This window comes from Dreissena polymorpha, chromosome 2, assembly GCF_020536995.1.
Source record: "Dreissena polymorpha isolate Duluth1 chromosome 2, UMN_Dpol_1.0, whole genome shotgun sequence".
NCBI lineage: Eukaryota > Metazoa > Mollusca > Bivalvia > Myida > Dreissenidae > Dreissena > Dreissena polymorpha.
Window position 1 is genome coordinate 110355200 of NC_068356.1, and position 23189 is coordinate 110378388.

Consider the following 23189-nt stretch of genomic DNA (forward strand, 5'->3'; position numbering starts at 1 on the left):
AAATAGATTTGCTTAAAAATGAATTGTGTGTGACTAAATGTGAGGTGTTGGTTTTGTTAATAAATATATGAGTCAATGCGTTTATTTATATCACCATAACATGTGATTTTGTACATATTCTTGCATAATGAACAAGCTGCAAACACGATTCATAATTCTGAAAAGTGAACAAATATTTTAGACTGAACGACAATGGCGTGTCTATATTATTCATTGTTATCAATGTCGGAACCGTTAAGAAAAAGTCAAAAGAAAAAAAACATTAGCGTGAATATTATACTATGACCTTTTCGATAGATATTGCTAATGTTTTTGTTAAAACAGCGTGCTCACTTTAGGCAAAGAGTAAGGACATTTATTATATACCTGTTGAATGCTTTTAACAAAATACGGGTTGTATGAATCGTTGAAATAAAAAATCCCGTATTACGCTACTCGCTGTTTCCAATTCCGTATTACCATACTAGCCGGACTACTTGTTTCGACCCATTTAATGACGTCACAGTATGCGCACCGAAAATAGGAAACCCCCTTGTTTATTCTTCGACCCATTTAATGACGTCACACTACGCGTAGCGAAAATAGGAAACCCCCTTGTGTAGTATTATTAGATACGTCGTCTGCAGTTTGACCAGAGAGTAAATATGGCCGAATTTTCGACCATGGGCATAGCGGAATGGTCATCGATCGTTTTTTTTAAGTAAATTGACGATAGTTTTTTTGAAAATGAACTATTTTAAACGGCTGTTTATAATTCTGGAGAGAATGAAAATGTCAGTAGTACTAAATATACTGAAACAAGTGCAGTGTTCCCTCTTTAAGAAGCAGGTGTCCAGCTGCCCAATGAAAGTAAGTGTGATCTGCATCAAAATATAGATTTAAGTTCACAAGACCAAAGAAATCAAATGGAACAGATGAATTTCAATAGTCATGCTCAAGGTGAAACACGTAAACAACCAACATGTGTACAAGTAACAGAAGATGAAACGACAAATTTTGTTCAAAGTATAAAACATGTGAACACAACCCTCAAAACTGAATTATGTATGCGCCATTCCAACGCTGGCTATCAGAAACACCTCGCAATGAAACAAGATATGTCTGTGACATCATGACCAGTGAACTTGACAACTACATAGGTTCATTCCTCCTGTCCATCCATAAAGCCGACGGGTCTGAGTATGAGCCTGACACACTCACAAGCTACCATCGAGGCATTGACCGGTTTGTAAAAGAAATTCATATTTATACACAAAAACAATGTAGAAAAAAGTGCTCAGTGTATTAACAATCAACATTGAATCGAAATAGTATTTCAGTGATGATCATGCACTGTTGTTGTACTGTATTACTCACTGCTGTAGCGATAGTATAAACCTATATATTTTAGCTCGATTCCATCGAAAGCCTAAGGCTTATATAAACACTCTCTGGTCCATTTTCTGGGCTTAGAACCAGTACTATGTGTCTTTGTGAGAGATCAAAATAACGCTTCCACGGTGGGGATCGAACCCATCACCTCCCAGTCGCTAGGCGGACACCCTATCCATTAAAACCTGTCGACCTTGTTGTAGAGTTAATTTACTACATCCAACATAAACTGACCTGATTGGTCAATTGCAAACATCCATGAAAATAAAATTAAATTAAGTGGCAAATACATGTATAATAGTTATTAAACAAAACAATTTGTAAATTGAAAATAACCCGCACACTTTTATTAATGGTTAAAGAGAAATAATATCTCGAACAAAATGTAAATAATGCCCATAATTTTCAAATAATATCCATTAAAAAAATTCTGTACATGGGTCAAGTTTAAAAAATAAAAGAAAGAAAATCAACAGTTTAAATGTGATTTTTTTTTCCAGATATTTAAGGGAAAATAAAAATTCCCACAGCATTTTGGATGACAGAGAATTTGAAACTTCTCGAAAGGTTTTGGCTTCCAAAAAAAGGAACTGAAGCAAAAAGGAAAAGGAAACAGGCCACATGTTGCTAAAGCCATTACCTCTGAAGAAAGAGGGATTTTAAAACAAAAAGAAGTAATTGGACTTCAAAGCCAAAGACAGCTGTTGAACCAAGTTTGGCTAAATAATTCAACGTTGTTCGGCATTCGTGGTGCAACCGAGAGTCACAACCTTAGATGGGGCGACATCTAACTGAAAAAGAGAAGAGAATACCTTGAATACAATGAACGGTTGACCAAAACACGTACGTCGGAAACCAAGTCTGATCAAAGGGCCTTTCCACCTAAGCAGTTTGCTCATACCAACAAAGATTTATGCCCTGTTGAAGCGTACAAGAAGTTTGCTCATCACAGACCGAAAGAAGCTCTGCATGATGATGCCCCTTTCTACTTGTGTATAAACTATAGTCGACAAGCTGGGTCAGACAAGTGGTATAAATGTCAGCCCATGGGTTTAAACTCCTTGATGTCAATAATGAAAACGATGGCCGAGAGGGGCGATCTCACAGGTCGAAAGACAAACCACAGTGCCCGCAAAACAACCAGTACGACTCTCTTGCACAATTGGGTTGCTCCAACAACGATTCAGCAGCTAACTGGACACAAAAATGTGCAAAGTGTTAACAATTACGCAAAGGCTTCTCTCGAAATGCAAGCAGCCATGTCCGACATATTATCAGAAAATCCTGACCAACAGCAAATTATGCAATTTTACCCTAGACCTACCTATGGTTCTGCCATCCCGGCATCGGTGCGAAACACATCTTTTTCAAGCAGCAACAAAAACACATCCAACGCCGCCATTGAAGATTCCCACGATAACACAAATCTCCAAGGTGCACAATTATTCCGGTGTAACGTAAGCATCAACAACTACTATGCGCACTCTCCATCGAAGAAACGCAAGAGAATATGCATAGTAGAAAGTGACAGCGATTAACTGCTGGCGAATTATAAATCCAGCTGGTAAATCCAACAAAATGTGCTTTAGACACGCGACGATTAAATCCTGTGTTTCCCCTGTTCAAATGTGTACACGTTAATTTGCATAAACTGTATTCATGCGCGTGTTATATAAACTATGGCGTTCCGTTTGGTCATTGTGTTGTCAGTTTTGTTAAAGCAAAAAATACAATTATTAACTGTTTCGTTAGTTGTTGTATTAAATAAAAGGAATAATACGCTAGTCAATTGTTCCAAGAGTTTGTATTCAGTCTCGTGGCTTGCGCTATTTCGCATCACACACGAGGCTCCGCCTCTCGTGTGATACGTCAACACACAAGCCATTCGACTGAATACAAACTCTTGGAACAATTGACTAGCGTTATATTCCGTATTTATTTCACTAACATGGTAATGAAATACATTTCTTTGTCTCAAAAATAGGCGACAATGAACACAACTCATCTTAAAATATAAAAATAGGAAAAATGGAGACAGATAAATAGACTTCAATCACAGCATTGTAAGGTTTTATTGTTTTGTTTTCTTTTGATTATGTTTTCGTAGTAAACATTATTACATCAGTACATTTGTACTTTTGATGGCATGTATACAAATACTATTTTTAATAATTGTGTATGAAGGGATTTATGTTGACCATACAGTACTTTAAGGACAGTAGTAAATCTAAATAATCAATGATCATTCATATTTGCTAAAGTTATGTTTCACATTCAATCTGTAATGAAGAATGCAACTTTTAATATAGCCATTACTTTAGTATCCTATAATGATTATTAAACTTGCACCAAGATCGATTACAAACGTTTACCATTATTTAAAATGTGACATTTGTAGAGGTATTTCTGTCGGATACATAATTGTTGTATGATGTCTGCGCTGTCTATATATTGTTTGTATCGTCTAACGCTCAAAAACTATTACTGTCTATCAAGTGATTGACAATAGCAATACGTGTTTCACACCGGAAATATGGAACTGGGGTATATAAAACAGGTATGGTATCCTTAAAGACATATACAATTACTGCACATTCTTTACGAGCTATTGAACCCAGGTAGAATGACGGTTTCTTTAAACATAGATGAGTATTCTTATCCGGAATTCAAATAAATATTTTCTCAATCTTAATTTAAAATGTGTGAAATTGTGTTTGCTATGTTCATGATTGTGTGATAAATGGTAGAGTTTACGTGTCTTTATGATTTTAAAAAATACGACAAATTGTTTTCATAAACTTAAATGTGTGAAACTGTTCAAACACGGGCACTTGCAAATGCATTGTTTTAATAAAAACTACCATTTAAACCAATGTATATATATATATATCCTTAGCATACACGTGTATTTATTTGTAGTCGCATGTACTTCACGGCCGTATGATAAACTGTTATAACGTGATAGTAGCGCAAAAACAATATTCTAAACGTTTTACCATTGCTTAAACAAATCAACAAACATACTTGATGATAACTCAACTAATTTAACGTAATATATTGTGTGAATTATATAAAATGAAACTATTTTCTTACATTTCTGTAAGCACTTGCACAGTAAGTGATATTACATAACTGATGTTTTTCCAATGGTTGTGTGAGGTTTCATTCAACGAGTCCGAAGTGCTTGCAAAATACAACGTGATACACTTAATGACTGCCAAGGAATACCCCGATTCAGCATAGTTTTGTTATATTCCATTTCTTTCATAACTTTTCCTTATACAACATCGAAGGTACGATAGAATAGAACAATTTTATTTGAAATCGGTACCAGTTCATGAAAGAAAAATAGTGTATTAATCGCTTGAATGAATTAACGATGTGTCTTTAAATTAAACTTAATTCTAAATGTCACTTGGATCGGATTTTTACGATACATGACTTGCACAAAACGTCCGCTGACCCAGACGTTTAATACGGAAAATGACTGTACTCTGTCAAATACGGAACACTTATCATTTAGCTTATACCTTTTAGTAGACATATCCAATTATTTGAATCAGATTATTTATAGGTATTAAATAATTAATGATATAACATGTCTTTCTAATGTCTAGAACGTATTTCTGTGTTGTCTATATTATCAAGAACGATGCCTAAGTGTCAACGCACGACCTCGTAGTTCATAGTTAGTTGGCAATTATTAAGAAAATAAAGAAGGCTGTTGAAAAACCCAAATGGTCAGACAGATTTGTCTTTGTCTTGTAAATTCTATTGCATGGCATTGTCGTTAAACTGTTAAGCAGGATATACGGCCAAGAAACCACATTGTATGTATTTGCTTACGCGTGGACAAAAGTAATCTAGAACGTAAATTATGGCAGTGTTATTGGATTCCTCAGAATAAAGAATATGTTTCATGTGCAATCAGTATCCGTATAAACATTGGAAACAAGTCAGTTAACATTTCCCGTGAATTTATCCCGTGAATGATGGCTTCGGTATTGTTGTTATGTACCCTCATACCAATATTAAAACGTACTAAATTGTATTTGTGTTTTAATGTACTAAGCATAATTGTGTTTCTATTTTTAAAAAGTCGTGCCAACACCAATCTTTTTCTTAAGGCATGCATTTCCTTACCTGAAATGGGAGCTTTCTTCACATTCTGGGCAAAAGGTGTTTTATGTGCATCCTTCGACTGAATGAAATCTATTGTACATGCGTTTGAAGTTGCAATTCAAGTTGTAATTCTTAGTATTGTGTACATGATCCAGATGTATTAGTGTCCCAATCTGTGTTTTCAAAGACTATGACATTCTGATTCATATGCGCAGGTATTGCTGTATAATCGTATTCATCTAGTAAGCTATAAGACTACCAAGCATACAATATTATTGAAGAGAAGATTGATTGTGTATTGAACAATTAAATAAACGAATGTAACCTTACTAAACACCTCGGCTCGATTAAAAAAAAACGCACCTTTATCATAATATTTGGTTCATTGAGAGTTTGGATAGATTTTACCAAAACATATTTGTTGTAAATATGCCAACATGTATTCTTAACATAATAGACAGCTGTTGTTATGAGAACTTCGTATCTTTTTTACTATCTTTATATGGATTGTGTATCAATAAGATAACACGAACATTAAAGTTAGTGAGTTTGGTGTTAATGTAAATTCTATTCAAATTCAAAGTCGAATATGAGTCTTTGCGCGCTTGAACTATAATTTTACTAAATACAGATATTAATGTTAAACAGAATCACTGACGCGCACAGGTTACAAGATAAATACATCCCCTCGCACCTCGAAAAACTGATATACAAATGGAACCAAATGGTTATATTTAAATAGGGTTGTTTTATTTTAAGATTTCCGTAATCCTTTTGGTTCTTTGAACTTAAACGTATATACATGAAAATCTGCAATTATTGAGTAATACGATGAAACAGTTTATTTACAAGTAAATTTAATATTTAAAATATCGTTACCGATTAAACGAACTTCAAGATCAATAAAAATGTGTTTTTTTTTCGGGATGATACATAATCTATTATAAAAAACGAAAAACACACTGCAGAAATAGCAGCTTGTCATAAAAATGATTCAATTTCCCTTTGCTTTTATTGTGTTTTTGCAAATATTAGATTCAGGAGCATTGATCGTTGCACAACAATGGTGGTGCCAATATTAAGATATTATAAAACCAGAAGAAAACATGTATTGCCAGTACATATGCATCAAAGTTCTAGCAATGCAATTCTGAAGCTCGATTGAACATTGATTTGATAATGTATAAACCCAAAAGGACAGCATTCATTAACTGTCGAAAGCTGTGATTTGAGTTGGAAGCATGCTTCATGGATTAGGTTGATGTTATCGTTGAATTTCTCTTCATACAAATAGATGACTGTTAAATTAAACGATTAGCGAAAAAAATAAGCAATTATCCCCTGATCATATATCTAACGATTCTTGCAATTATGTAATTTACTTTTATTTCCCCCAACGTCACTTCCTGAGGTGGGCATAAACATGTTCCATGTCCGTCATACTAATCCATCGATTTAGCCGCTTTTCAATCCGTCTTTCCGAAACAGGGATGCATTATATTGCTACCAAAACAATCAGAAAGCTCTATGAAACAAGTGTAAACAGACTACAATGACAAATCTAAAAAAAGACATTAATTTGATTAATGAGATGGTCAAAGATTAGCTAATGTGTTTCTGCCACTTTGGGTTTTCACCATTTTTCATAAATGCTGTGATTAAGTTGTGTTTTCTATAAGATACAATCCTTTTCAAAATATGTTATGTTAACTTGTTACGCTCATTTAATTCGCATGTTGTGAAAATGTGCACGGTGTAACGAATAAACTAAACGAAACGAATTGTATTTCCCAGTCGTCTCAAAGAGACGCGTATTCGAACCTAAATTATCTTCAAGTATCAAAACAGAGACAGGGTTCAGACATCCAATCTTAATAAGGAGACATCAATAGCAGCACTGTTAATTAACTCAGATATCGAAGTCGTTCATTTTTCTTGGAATGAATTTGAACAAATAGCAATTTATCAAAAAGGCGTTTGTTCTTTGTGCACTAACCTTTTATGCCATTATAAACATGAAATGAAAAGAGAATTGAACTTCCGATTATGAACTAACTCACTGCTGTGATATTTATAAAACGTGTTTGTAATAGCTTTATTACATCACTGAGTTTAACGGAATTGTCAATGGACAAATTAACAACAAGGACAATATTGTATAGTTTATCTAATGTGTTATCGGGCTTGCTATCGGCAGAATAGTTTGATTCACAAGTGTTATTTATCTGAGGGGGAGAAACGCGATATTTACAAATAAAATCCGACAAATTAGAAAACCTACTTATATCTACTTTAGGTGACGAAAAGGGATAATCCCTTAAATCAAACCCACGTAATAATCAATCAGATTTCGTTTATTGCGGCCTCAAGGTTCGACGACAAACAAAGACTGTCGGAGTAATGGAATAAACGTTAAATGAAAACACAACTTAGTGGGCGGAGCGATCGCGTATTTGGCGACTGGTCAATTTTTCATAAAACCTCCCATTAATACGAAATCTTCCGATGGAAGATACTACCACTACTACTACAACTACTACTTTTACTACTACTACTACTTCTACTAATTATACTGCTACTACTACTACTTCTACTACTACTAGTACTACTAGTACTACTACTACTACTACTACTACTACTACTAATACTAATACTACTACTACTACTACTACTACTACTACTACTACTACTACTACTACTACTACTACTACTACTACTACTACTACTACTACTACTACTACTACTACTACTACTACTACTACTACTACTACTATTACTACTACTACTACTACTACTACTATTACTGCGAAGTTCTATTTGCTGTTCATGTATGAAGGATCATGCCAGTAGATAGACACAAAAACACATTTCTATTTTCTATAATTAATATTATATATTCCCCCATCCGTGTGATCGTAAATATAAACGTACAAATACACCAATAATACAATGGCTGTGAACAACAAATACACAATGACGATAAGCACAGTACCGTATTATTTTATCAATCTAGATCCTAGACAAATTCACGATTTTAATTAATTACTAATACTTTAAATTTAGCAAAATAAACAACAACAAAAAACAATTAACGTAATATGGCTTCATGAACATATACACAATTATCGCATTGCACAGCACAAGACACACCATCATAGCAATTTTAATAATGTAAGATCGGTTTATATTGTCAACACCTCACGCTTTATAATGGGCTGGATATGACACCATTCTCTCATTAACTATACGCTTAAAAATCCTCAGACGATTGCGTTAATTCAAACTGGAGGCATTTCAAATCCAAGCAAAACGAAACTCGTACAACATTACATTCAGGTCGGAGAGTTTCAAATGGTTTCGTACACATATACAATTGTATCTTTATGAACATATATGATTCTCAAATATCATCAACACTTTTTAAAGATGAAATTTTGAAACCGTAAAATGTATTGAACTTAAACTCATTTACAATAAAATAGTGCGATTATATGTAAGAAAAATATATACATACAGAAAAGTAAACAACCTCGACAAAACACGCAATGCAACAAAACACTTGCTTTGATGAGAAATGCAAAGAAATGTATAACGATAATTTTAAATGAATATCAAATAATTACTATTTGACAATCAAATGCATACACTTATGTTTAATTAAATCTTGTATGTACTTGCAGGAGCGAGCACTTCTCGTATATACATCTAAATACAAATGAGATTATGCAACCTATGGACATATACAATTATTATTGTTCTAATGTAAAGGGTAACGTCATGCAAGCGAGGAATATCTATAAAGTAGGTGTATTACGTAACAAATAAGTTGCACAAAAGTCTGGTTACTCAGCAAACATCGGAACACCAAATAACCGGTAAGGCCATATCTAAAGGCAAAGAAGTATACATTGTTTATCATGCCGTCAGCATGTTGATAACATCAAACTACGACAACCCCAATATCTAATGGCCACATCCGTCAAATGTGAGAAGAGACAAAACTCTTATCCAGCATGAAATGAAAACAATACATCAATGTATGCAATTAAGTTTCATCAGAGTCTAATTTTATAATGATCATCGTTTAGAACTATTTCCAAAATCAGTATCATGTTGCTGCAACACAATATTCTTCTATATTCATATTATATAAAGCATACTAAATACATTATCTGATCAAAACGTGCAACAACGGTCCTGGTGTGCCTAACGGTTTAATGCAACAGTAAAACGTCATGGTCTCAATGCATTGAAATGGCTCGGCGCATGAGCATATCAATCAACCACACTTACCATTAAGTTTCGGTAACTGTCAACATAGTTTTAATCAAGAGCAAAAAACAATTCGTCTATGAATCCATTGAATGTGTTCTGCTTTTAGTTTTTATCAGCCCGACCGTGGATTTCTCGGACTTCGCCATACGCATGACAGGCATTGATATCCGTCGGATGAAATTCATCCGTTTTTCTTCCAGTTTTATTCGCTCTCTGATTTTCTTCTCTAAAGCCTGGAAGACTTCGTGAACGTTTTCGCCCGTTTTTGCGGACGTAAGGACAAATTTCTCCTCCCAATCCATACAAACAATTGATTCAGTCACGGCACATGACGTGTCTTTGAAGGTCTCCAAGTCGAGCTTGTTCGCCACGACGACGATGGAATATTTTCCCTTTGTTTTCTGCTCTCGAATTTCATCACGTAGAATTTTCACAGTCTCAAAACTTGACGTGTTGTCAACTGAATACACGAGAATAAAAGCGTCGCCGGTCGCTATGGCAAGTTTGCGCATTGCGGGGAATTGATATGAGCCCGACGTGTCAAGAATATCAATTTCAACAGAAACATTGTCGAACCACATCACATGTCTGTGTAACTCCTCGATAGTTTCTTTGTGACTTTCTAAGAATCTGTCGTGCATAAACTTGCTAATTATGGACGATTTTCCCACGCTTGCTGACCCCAGAACTACGACGCGGTAGTTCGGTCTGACGATATCTCGACCAATTTGCACACCTGTAATTAAACGCATCAATTGAAAATGAAACAAATCATTACAGCAATGAGGAAATCCAGGCGACGTAACAAATTGTGATCGCATAATGCCCATGAAGTACCGGGTTTGATAACCCTTCAGGCAACGTAATCCAAAGACTATTTCTTGTTCACAAAAAGAAACGGGCATCTACGAACATCATAACATATGATAGTTTACTTTCTATCGTCATACAATAAGTTGTTATTTAACTACTCAAAACAACAGTTATATAACAATTTTATTAACTTGCACTTAGTTGTTTGGTTAAATCACATATTGCTATTATTATTTTGCTAACATGCTATTATTATAATATGTGACTTGCAATTAACACACTGCACGTCACTACATGCTATAGTTTAGTTAAATGCACGTTTTAAACACAAAATAATCCTTCGGAAACATTTTTTAATGAACATGAACATTGTTATATTATACCAGCCATTGCGAAAGATGATTGACAATAAAATATATTAATGAAACGTACACAGACATGTCGTGACCTTATACTATTTGAATACACCAATCTTCCCACTAGCGGGACGCCTAGATTAGTTTAAGTAACACATGCTCTGATTAATAAATACCATACAGTTGTTCTCTAATGGTTCAATTAACGCTTCCTTTACATTAAATTATGTAGCACGTTCGATATGAAAAATGTGATGTTGGAAAATAACAAATCTGTGTAGAGGCTGTTTCGTATATAACTGTCGGGACAAATGCGCCCACGATTAAATGATCACCATCCCGTGATGCTTAATAAAGACAAATAGTTGGTAATGTTGCCATATTTGACGTCGAAACCCAAGATAATTCTACATGTTAGTTTTCAGAAAACATTAATTGCATCATGTAAATAATAACAGCAACGTTTTCTCAGCTGATTGGGTATTTTATTCCGTATTTTTTATGAAAAAATTTGCTACAACCCAACACAATAATTTATTCTTAGTTAATTTAAGGAATACTCTGACTATCGCATTTATGAATTGCAGGACTTAATTATGTATGGCCATCTACGATTACGTTTTTTAAATAATCTTAGTAATACAAAGTATTTCACAGATTACTGGTTTTTTTTTGTTTAAAACTATTGTTATTTTTCAACATGTAGGAGAAACATTTACACCCGACATGTCGAACTACACTTACTTGAATAATGTTTTAATGCCTAATAAGCTAGGTTGATGTGCCTATTGTTTAGTATTAAACGTTAAACCATATGATCATTGTCTGTTTTCAGTGGATATATATACCGCTAATTTGGATACTGTATATGAAGCATTGATTGCTTCAATAAAAGCTTAGACATTTAAAGCCAGACACAGCTTTGTCGACCAAAAGGTCACAACGTCGACCTTAGAGAGCCAGCACTCATTCTGAGAGCCTTGTATATCTGATCGTACACGATTTTATATGAAATATGAAAAGTAATAAAGCACGTTCAGGAATTATGTTAATAAGTTAATAAGTTATTTTAAATGATTAATTCTAATATATTTTTAATGGTTCAATACTTGGAACAGAGGGTATAATGAGTCATAAATTATCTTCACCACCTGATATTGTAAAATCAGATAAAATCCCGAGCGTTCATTTGAATTGTTTGACAACATAATTAAGAACAAAACACCCCCTGGGTATACAAAGCAATTAAGAAGACGGAAATCAATTGATCTTCTTTCAGCCGCATTGCACAGCAAAATGCCGCAAGTAGGTTATTTAAGCACAGCTTTTATGCAGGCCCTGGCGACAAAATATAATATTGATACACGTAATACCAGTTTTCTTCTTTAAATATTGTGTGCAATATCAAAACATTGAAGCTAAATAAAAACGATAAAATGTTCAATAATGTTATATTTTGATTGCGTTTGCAATTACATGCATGCACAGAAAGGAATTCCTGAAAGCTTTATCAAATTAATATTTGTTTTGTTCTTGGTACTTTTACTAAAAATGCTAATAATACACGTGTATTAATTTGTAGCATACTTAAATGAGATCTTTTTCAAGCTATTGAGAAACAGTATTTACCATTTTTAATCATTCTGTTAAGTATATCCATTTAATTTTCTGTTGGCACGTTCATCTGTTACTTTATGTGTTCTATACACTAAATGGTATTTACAAAACTTTAAATGTTAAAACAAACATGCTATAGTCCGTAAACGTCGATGTCCTTGTTAAGGCACAGCATCGGAAAATAACAGTGTCTGAACTACACTGCAAGTTGCTCTGAAGACTTACACGTACCATATCTGTGTCCGCTCACTGTTTCTTCTCAAAGCCGATAGTACGGGCAAACGATGATATCCATAGATATTAAAGCGTGTGTTAGATACCTCCATAAGTGAACACGATACTTACTAATAAATAACTGTAGTCATGGTTCAAATGAACAAAATGCTATTCATGTTCATTAATGCAACATATTAGTGAGCGTTAGTGTTTTGTATTAAGTTTAATTTGCAATTTCTGACAAAAGTGCCCAGTTCTTATTAAGTTAGGTGTCGATATATATATATTTTCAAAATAGCTATCATGACATAGTTAGAAATGTGTAACATGATATTCGGCTACAAGCATACTATAATACATGAAATATATTAGTATAATTAGCGTTCGACATTATGCAAATCATGTAGACAATATTATTGAAAGTTTCAAATTTCTTCTTAATAAAAATAGTTAACATAAAAGCAGCCAATACTACTATGAAATTATTCTCAAACGATATTCGATTTAAAAGAAATGAAATAAAAAACATCATATTCCTAGTACTTTGTCATCAAGGTGGATCAGGTTTGCCATTCTTTCTCAGCTTATTAATCGATTAAAATAAAAATAAATCACACCAACAACTGCTTCAGTATAAGAGTGCATGAAACGAACTGATGTTTTCACAAAAGTGCAATATGGATAACTGAAAAAAATATAAGTTAGTTCTTCTTTTTAAATGGTTGAATTTATATTTGAGTTTGTTTAGATTGCTGTATGAGTTTGGTTCACATTGAGTTTTGAGTAATTGTAAACAAAATTATCTATATGCTACTGTGCTATTTGAGATCTGCCGCAGAAAGTTATATTCGCGTTGTATTCTTTTTTGACAGTGGTTGATATGTGAACCAACTTTTAACGTCATTTTGTTCAATGTTTATTTTTATGTCGGTAGTTTCAACATGCAACGATGTTCTATATCTCTTCATGGCGAATATTGCCTTTACTTATATCGAATACATCATAAAATCCGACATGCTTACAAATCACTATGACAGTTCTTTTCAAACTTACACAATATCATGTTTCTGAAAAAGTTTTTATGTATTTGCTTTTACAATCTCAATCAGTCTAAACGTCTTTTTTTAATTGTCCTTTTCCTGTGTAGAATCAAACAGTAATACATGCTTATATATAATACGTAGCATGAGCTGTTAAGGTGTGTTAGGAAAGGAGGAGACATTGTTCAAATAATCACTGCTTGACAACTTGTTATTAATCTGAGACATTTCCGCAAATTACTGATCTATCTTTGCATGATATCATTTAACCAAAATGAAGTGCCTAATAACCCCGTCACACCGGACTGGCATACTTACTGCGTCCTTACGGCGACCCAGGTCGCAGTGAGGACGCCATAGACGCCGGAGGAACGAAGAAAGGACGCAAGAGGACGCAGTGAAGACGCCGAAAATTGCTAAGGACGCGATCCCACGGCGACCACTTTGAACATGTTCAAAGTAGTCGCCGAAGTCCAGCGTTCTTACGGCGTTTTGTTAAGGACGCAATAGTCGTAGTAGGGACGTGGTAGGGTCGCCGTAAGGTCGCCATAGGCGTTATGTGGTCGCCGCTCAAACCCACAGAAAATGATAATTGACTGCAAGGCGACAGTACGGCGACCTTATTGCGACTTTCGTTCGTCCTTTGTACGTCTATTGCGTCATCAGAACGACTATGGCGCCCTTACTGCGACTTCATTGCGTCCTTACGGCGTATATTGCGACCCTACTAAGACTATGGCGTTCCTACTGCGACCCCAGTGCGTCTTTAGGGCCGTATTAAAAACGCCGTGAGGACGCGCAGAACGCCATAAACCAGGACGCTGGTGTGACGGGAAGGCGAAAAACAGCATTTTTACCGAAAAAGTCATTGGCGTCCTTGCTACGACAATCAGAAATTTCCAGAAACACAGTATTAGGTCGCCGTAAGGACGCCAGTCCGGTATGACCGGGCTATAAGTTGACTTTTGTCAATTTTGTCAAGATAACAATTCTGAGCAAGCCTCAATACATTTTGCCAGAAAAGTAAAACGTGTTTTTTAAGAATCGACCAAGTAAACTAGTTTGTACGTGCAAATAAATAAAGCTGAAATGTTTCCATATAAACATTAGGAACAAGTTTAATTAAATTTGATTTCAATAAGGCCTCTCGTGGAGTCACGGGCTTAGGGATGACGACACACATCGCAAGCCGCGCACCACACATCGCACGACGACGGACACCGTCCATAGGTTGATCACACTAGCTCACTTTGATCACATAGAACATTCATGGCATATTGGAATTAGTCTGTTTCATAAATCTATACGTACATTTCGCGTAACAAATATATGAGAATAAATGAAATGCTTTGAGGAAAACATGTATCACTTTTTACCATATCTCGTACGTCGAATACAATCAATTTAACAATTACATGATAATAAGTTTTGTAATATGGGTTACAAAATATCACGCTTATGCATTTTGACGCATATTTATTTTAACCTATTCTTGTAAAATTAAAGACAGCTTAGTTTTTGCTTTTAACCGCTTCTGTTAAATAAAGAAAGTTTAGTTTATTCTTTCCGGTGGTTTACAGAGAAATATCGGTTGAAATTTAGGTTATTTAAACAGTTGTTTCGAGATCCCATGGAGCAATTAGGTTAATAAAATATCATTCATATTGATAGAAAGAAAGCAATTTAAATGACATGATCAAGCTATTGATGATTGCGGCTGGTTTTTGTCTTTCACTCATTACATACACTCGTTACATTATGGTCAATGCTTGGTAAACAAAACGAGTTGTTATGGGATTCAAAATATCGATATGTGGAATCACGACATTGCCAGACAGTATAACGTCAGAACAATACAATAAGACACAGTTTACCACTTGGGTACAAAACAAGAAAGTGTATGTAAATCTTTCAATAAATTAACGTGTTCTTTTCCATAATTATGTATATGGCCTAGGATGAGTAAATCGGTCTGGTTGTTTTTGTAAAACACCACTAGGTGTTGTTATTTGATTATGTCCAAAGAGCATTAGGCATGTGTATGTCAGGAATAACGTAAGACTGTTAGAGCATCAACCATCATCAATGATTTATAATATATAATAGTGATTTTCCGTTGCGTTTAAATGATATGTATACATACGTTTTTAGATGCACATAAATATATGTGAACTATGATTACAATATTCAAGACATTGCACAACGGTAGCGCAAATCATTTTATTGGTTGCCCTTAAATGAAGGACAAGCGCGTTTGCAAACACACGCACTTTGACCGTTATTTGTTCCACGATATACATGTATCAAATGATAAACAGTATCTTTGTAATGCGCTTGTGTATTGATTTAAAATTTCAGAATGATTCAGAACATAAGACTGATTAATGCTATATTGCTGTATTGCCAGATGTCAATGCGTCATCATTCTTTCATCGTTACATGCATTGTTTAAATAAATTAAATGGATAGTGACCTCATGTCGTTCATGTCATAGGTTCATGAAATTATGATTTGATAATTTCGTAATTCACGCTATTATAACATTTAAAAGACGACTCACTGAAACACGACTTTAATCCAAATGGCGACTCAAATAATAAATTATATTATGATGCATTAAAATTTGCAATCCGTTACAAACATACTTGTATGGGTTTTGCTTAATTCATAATAAATACTATTCGAGTCTATCGCTTTGACCACGCGGCATGCCGTGCTCATACAATTAGTGACGTATTTTATACTTTATATAAGCATTTCTCGTAGTATCACAAAATAGAACGACAACAACAGAACTCTCTTAATTGTTCAGTCATTTCGCGTTGCAACGCGTTATAATTCTCAGGTTTTTAAATCTTCAAAAGATGCATATAATGGATATTTTAGATCATGTAAAATGTTCAGTATTACTTCCTAACAAATATCATAAATACAACGAACAATTGAGGATCTGAAAAAAAACGTGAAAAGTCCTCTTTCAAATAAGTTAAGGTGGAAGTGTAGTGATGACTACATATTCCCGAAAAGAAGCAATTTGCCATACAAACCATGTTCACTGTTGAATCTCTCTTCTTGAAATGCATCGACAGAAGTTTATTCAATTAAAATGGGTATAGGATAATACAATTCTTTGGCTCTTTTATTATAACTGATCATTCTATCACAGATCGTAAGGTCACCCTGATCGTGATTCATATCTCTTCAATAGCAATGCATTAAAGTCGAAGATCGATCCATGTACTCGTCAATAGAGTTGCAATTGTGTATCTCGCAGCGCAATCTGTCATGACGACTCTAGCACGGTTGCGCTGATAGAAACGAATTGGTAAGCAGACAGTCCTGTACTAAGTTCATAACGTTTGATTTTATAATAATACACACATGGTTTTACGAACGGTCATCGTTTATCACACTATACTGTGGAGAATGTTAACATGTCAGCCTTATTTTATTATAATTTATTCCTTTTTTTTATTGCGAATTGTTGATTAAACAATTAAGTACAATACGTTCGTTAAAAAAATTTACTACTTCGAAAGAAAACCCATTCTGCTTTAATTTGAAAAAAGTCCGTTTGAATACGTTCGGGCAACTAAATTTGCTTTTAAACACTGAGGCCACATACAAAAGTGTTTTTGTCATTTAATGAGTAATAGGGTAATAGTGGTATTTAGGGCATTTAATTAAATAATTGTCATTACCAGACTAATAGTGATCGAAATTGAGCAAAAATTCCTTAGGGTCATTAAAACAATAGACATAACACTAACTTATAAGAAAAGGTTCCGAAAGAAAGTACATTGTAAGTACCATATGGTAAATACAAATCAAGCACTACAATATGAAATATAAAAACCTAACTAGTTTAGACGATAATATCTCATAGCAGTCACATGTACAATAATATCGTATTTTTCTTACATATGTAATGTCAACATTTATGGTACGCCGTCCTTCTCATATATATGTACGTTTTTTTGTAAAGTGTGTAACTGACTGACTGCATATAGTATGGTGGCTAGTTTGAATATTTGTATCGATATAAAGAAACCACCAATACTTAATTATATTCTCCCTTGCAGGTGAAATTCAGACAATTTAAATGGGACGCGAATACAGACGTTGAGTTTCGACTATAACTTCTTTCCTTTAACTACATAATATTTTTCCAAATCTACCGTAACGGCTAGATATAAGTTTTGCAAAACACTCTGTCAAGTTTTAATTATGATGGATAATAATGCGTAAGTGATTTTCACCCGACAAATTATAGCAATCCTCTGCGATAAATTCTCATTGAAAATAGCTTGTATGCGCCTAGCGATTATTTATTTCTGACAACAAATCTTAGAATCTTGGAAAATGCTCAATTGCTCAGTCACAATAAACAAACTTAGAGAACGTGTCGTGTTTAAAATATGTAGCGTTTAAATGTATTTTAGTTAATCAGATCCCAGATGTGTTTTATTTTGCCAAATGTGTATACATATATATGCTGATTCATATATATATAAGCTCTAAAGGATTTGTTTATTTTTAAACTATTATATACGATCTGTATTAAATGAACGAATCATATAAAATATAACGAATAGAAAACTAGAACAAGTCGAACAAAAGTGGAACGAAAAAATCACAAAATTGAGTTTTATAATCGTCTTAAGAGGTGGACAAAATCTATTTTCGGTTTTAATGTACGTTTTATGGGATTGTTTTGCAATATTATTTCAGTGGTTTGCGATATAGAAATCAAGTTCATTTTATAAGGAATGTATAAGAAATCCGCATTCAAATTGCAAGTAAGTTGTATCTTCGAATAAATTTTAAATAGTATTGTTTGTGCTTCCTGTAGACAAATATGAACATTAACGATACATTTTTACAAACACATGCTAAGACACTGATACATAGAAATATATGATATAAATACTTGTTGATTTATCTCTGTACATTTATAAATAAGGAATAACCATTAACTGCCTGAAGTATTTAATTATAAAAAAACGTATCAAAAGATAAATATCCTCAGCATATGTGCATGCGATCCTTTCGTGGTTCAATACCGTGGTTTCATAATCGCAAGTATTTGTTCAATGACATAATCGATTTTCTGCGAATGAATTTTAATCGTGCAATTAGTAAAGTAAGTTCAATCAGCAATAGAAAAGATAAAGCCATTTACTTAAGCTTTATACATCGGTAAACTTTTTAACGAAGCGTCAAGCACGCTGGAAACAAATGCATAATGTTTCCCTCAATGCAGAGGAAAAAACATATTTTCTTGTTTTAGAACGTGACAATAATGTCAAAAGCGAGCGTATTTGCACCTTCTGTATGATTGTAACTATATGTTTTCATGGAGCAATATAGAATAGAAAAATGTCACGCTAAAAGAAAGTTTTAAGTGTTTATCTTGAGAAATAAAAAGTCGCTTTTAAAGTTGCACATAAATATCATTTAAATTATTGTATATGTAAGATTGTTACGTTTGGGTAAAGTGATAAACTTGTATCATAAATGTTTCATTAAATGTTGCAAATAATGTCTATTGTTTAATTTTCACCAATCTTGAAGGGGAAAAACAACGATCGAAAAAAGTGTGTGCATTATGTTGTGTAGTGTTTATTTCCTTTGTGTCAATTGTTTATTGTAAGCTCTTTGGTTGCTTGATGTTTTACAGGGTTCATCTACTTGTTGTCGATTTACCAATGAAGTCATTTCTATGTTCGATTGAGACATCCATAAAAGCATACCAAAAGCAGCCGTACATAACAAATACACATACACATGGAATACAATGGGACAAGCTATTCAAAACATAACGTATTAATTGAGATTGAATTTATCTTGATCTTAATATTCTTACAAACTGGTTTAATCCGCTTTTATTTGCACAGTTCAATGCGGTAATGCCAGTTTCAATAAGTGTATGTGTATAATTATTGTTTTGTTATTAAAGTAGTTATTTAGAACAAACTTTTTTCCTATAGAGTTCAATGAATTATAATAATATATATTGTTTACCAATAAATGAAAACTAGCTTTATTGGTCACTGGAATTATTTATTGTTCTTTTATATATTTATTATTCTTTATTTTTCTAGCAATAAACGAGCTTTTAAAATGCAACTTACTGTATTTGGTAATGCGTCATCGAGTGACAGAAATTCCATGATAGCTATAAAAAGATGATTCTCTTAAAACCCGAAAGCATCTCAAAGTAACAGTGAGAAAATCAGTTTTCACGATAATAAACGCAATAAACGAGCAACATACACAATTATTTCGAGATCATTCTCAGAATAATTCATATCAGCGTTTCCTATGACATGCTTTACGTGTTTTAATGGCTTCATTTGCATCAATATCTTGACAGTTAAATCAGTGTTTATGCCAGATAATACATGTGCCCATGCGGTTTATTAAGGTTTCAATACACTGTGTTCAAAAGTCGGGATACTTAAAGATGATTGCATGTACAATTAATACTCGAAGGCACATACAAGCATATAAATACTTGTGAAAACAATATGTTCGTTTTTAAATATTTTTATGAGCATAGTTTGATTTAACGATAGTTTACAATAGCACTCACGATCCTCAACCTTAACACTAATTACAAAGATATTTATCAGATATAAACCCCATTTATCAGAAAAGACCAAATAGAGCCTCAGGGTAAATACATAAAGCAATGTTTGTTAGCAGTGGAAACATAATAGACACCAAGACCAGTACACAAATTAAGAGCTCACTGATTTTGCACTATAAAAATTAAAACAGAAGTAACAAATCTACATAAAATGAGTTATGATAATTCATCTCAACATATGATTGTATTTTCTTGAAGCTTGTAATGGTAGCAAAATATATATTTCCGTGTTTGAAGCTATAATTACTGACCTACGTTTCCTTCTAATTTTTAAAGTATGTTCCGTAGATCTTGTATTATGCAAAAATGTGGCGTCTTCAATCACCATGTCTATGATTGAAATCATATAATAAAAAATCAAGGAATCACGTGTCAGCTTTAAATAGAAAATTATTTAAACATCAAAGCTAGAATGCTGGCGTTCACACAAAAAATAAGTTTTATGGCGCCATTGCAATAATTACTGTATGTGTTGGTATATCATTTATATCGTCTGGTAAATGATTAACTGCCATTTAGATAAGTGTTGTTGCTCTACTATTGTGTTCGTAGGTTGTACATGTATAACACAGTTTTCATGTCACAGAGGTAGCATAATTTTACTGCATATTACTCTAACAAGAGATCTCACTTTAATTGTGCATATTGAAAACAAGAAAACTGCTTTAAAAAATGGTGTGATACATGTATTTTTATTTTTAATAATGGCTATTTTCAGATGGTTTTTATGGAAAGCTTTCGGGGACCCCCGCTAAAATACATATAATTATATAGTAACTATCTGGATTTTCATTTTTCGGGGAACTTTCATACACGAAAGATCTCGGGAATCCATTTTATCGCGGAACTGTACAAATCATCGTAGAAAAAGCGGGTTCAAAAATAGCGCGGAACGTTCCTTGAATCCACATCTTCGCGAACTGTGCAAAAACCGTGCGGAACATTCATATCTTTCGTCGGAACAATCGTCAATTAGACAACGTACAAAAAGCGGGGTCTAAAAATCGCGCGGAACTTTCATATCTTCCGTCGGAACAATTATCATTGGACTGCAGTACAAAAATCGGGTTCCTATGTAAAAGGCGGGTTGCTAATGAAAAATCGCGCGGAAGATTCATTACTCCGCGCGATTTTTCATAAGCATTGAATTACTGCACGAAATTCGGGTTGCTAAGTGGTTACGCGATAAAATTTCCGACACCTAGAATGAACCAATCCAAACTCGCGTCTTATCCAGCATTCATGTAGACATCATGATGGCGGTTGTTCAACATTAACACAAAATCTTTAAAGGGCGAAAGAGGGATCAATTTTGATGACATTAGCCACGAGGTTAGTATTTAACATACATGAATTTTGAAACAGCTAAAGAGTACCGACACATACAGACCAATATCTAGATTTCAACTCCCACCATCCGAATGAACACAAACTATCAGTAGTAAGAACTCTTTTTGGCAGAGCTAAATCAATAATAACAGAAGAACAGGATTTGAATAATGAAATGCAGCATGTCAGCCAGATTTTGAAGAAGTGCCACTATCCGGAATGGGCACTGGAGAAAGGACGGGAACAGACCAGCAAACCCAAGTCCGGTACGAAGAGCAAAAGAGTACCAGGACAAGCCATCTCTAAGGGCAACATTGTCCTTCCATATGTTCAAGGTACCTCTGGACAGCTGAAGCAGGCCTTCCTGAAACATAACATCAGCGTATCCTTTAAGCCACATAAAACCCTTAGACAATTACTAGTTCACCCTAAGGACAAACCAGACAAGGAAGACATATGCGGACTTATCTACCATATCAAATGTGATGGCCATCCAAAGGACCAGTGTTTAATGGACTATATTGGTGAAACCGAAAGAAATTTAAAAGCATGATTCATGGAACACAGGAGACCGAGTTCAACATCATCTGAGGGCTCAAGACATATACATGATTGTAAACCGGGCCACGCGATCACAATGGAGGATGTTCGGATTCTGGACCGTGAGCCATCTTGGTTCGAGAGAGGAATCAAGGAGGCTATTTACATCCGTGCACTAAGACCGGCTCTAAACAAGGACGGGGGCCGCTACCAACTCTCGAACATCTGTGGCCATACGTTAACATCGCTCACCCCGACAATTAGCGGTGTTAACGTTTCCCAACAGTAGACATTTATTCTGCTGATGAAGTCCGTAGTACACGGACGAAAGCTTCAGGTATAGCTTTCAATAACTAGTGTGTGTAAATTGACAGTTTAAAACTTTATTGGAGTATCGAGTGTTGTTTTCCGATATGCAAATGTCTCTGATAAAACATAAACACGTCAAAAAATGACATATAGTGTTTGTGGGTAAGGAACATTTTCCCTTTAGCTCAGTTAGTAGAGCGCCGAGTTAAGGTGGTCATGTGTTTTAGTCCAGCACCGTATACATATTTAATTACAAAGAGAAAGAACAAGGCTTTATAGGCTATTCGTCCCAAGGCAACTCGTATCCTTGGTCAATTCGTACCCTTTTTTGTAAACTCTTACCTCATTCGAACTATTAAGCTGGTAATATTTGTCATTATTTTGTCACAATCGTAAAACCCTTGAAAGACACCGACCACAAGTGTCTATTTTCATTAACCCTTTCAATTTTGAAAGGCTTTCTCTGCTTCATACATATCTGCAGCAGACAACTTGCGTAAGAAAGAGATGTTAATTCTTACAATCTTATGCTTAGATAATTCAAGTAAA

General features: G+C 34.2%; 2 protein-coding genes across 2 annotated transcripts in view; both read right to left on the reverse strand.

Annotated features, from left to right (window-relative positions):
- Positions 1 to 23189, reverse strand: part of LOC127869982 (ras-related protein Rap-2a-like) — a 143203-nt gene that overhangs the window by 48658 nt on the left and 71356 nt on the right. The gene's annotated exons all lie outside the window — the stretch shown is intronic.
- On the reverse strand, positions 8631 to 12629 carry LOC127868495 (ras-related protein Rap-2a-like). The gene is made up of 2 exons (XM_052410316.1): positions 12567 to 12629; positions 8631 to 10504 (listed from the first exon to the last, which is right to left on the reverse strand). Exons 1-2 carry the CDS (start codon positions 12595 to 12597, stop codon positions 9843 to 9845), a joined length of 693 nt encoding a protein of 230 aa, XP_052266276.1. The 5' UTR covers positions 12598 to 12629; the 3' UTR covers positions 8631 to 9842.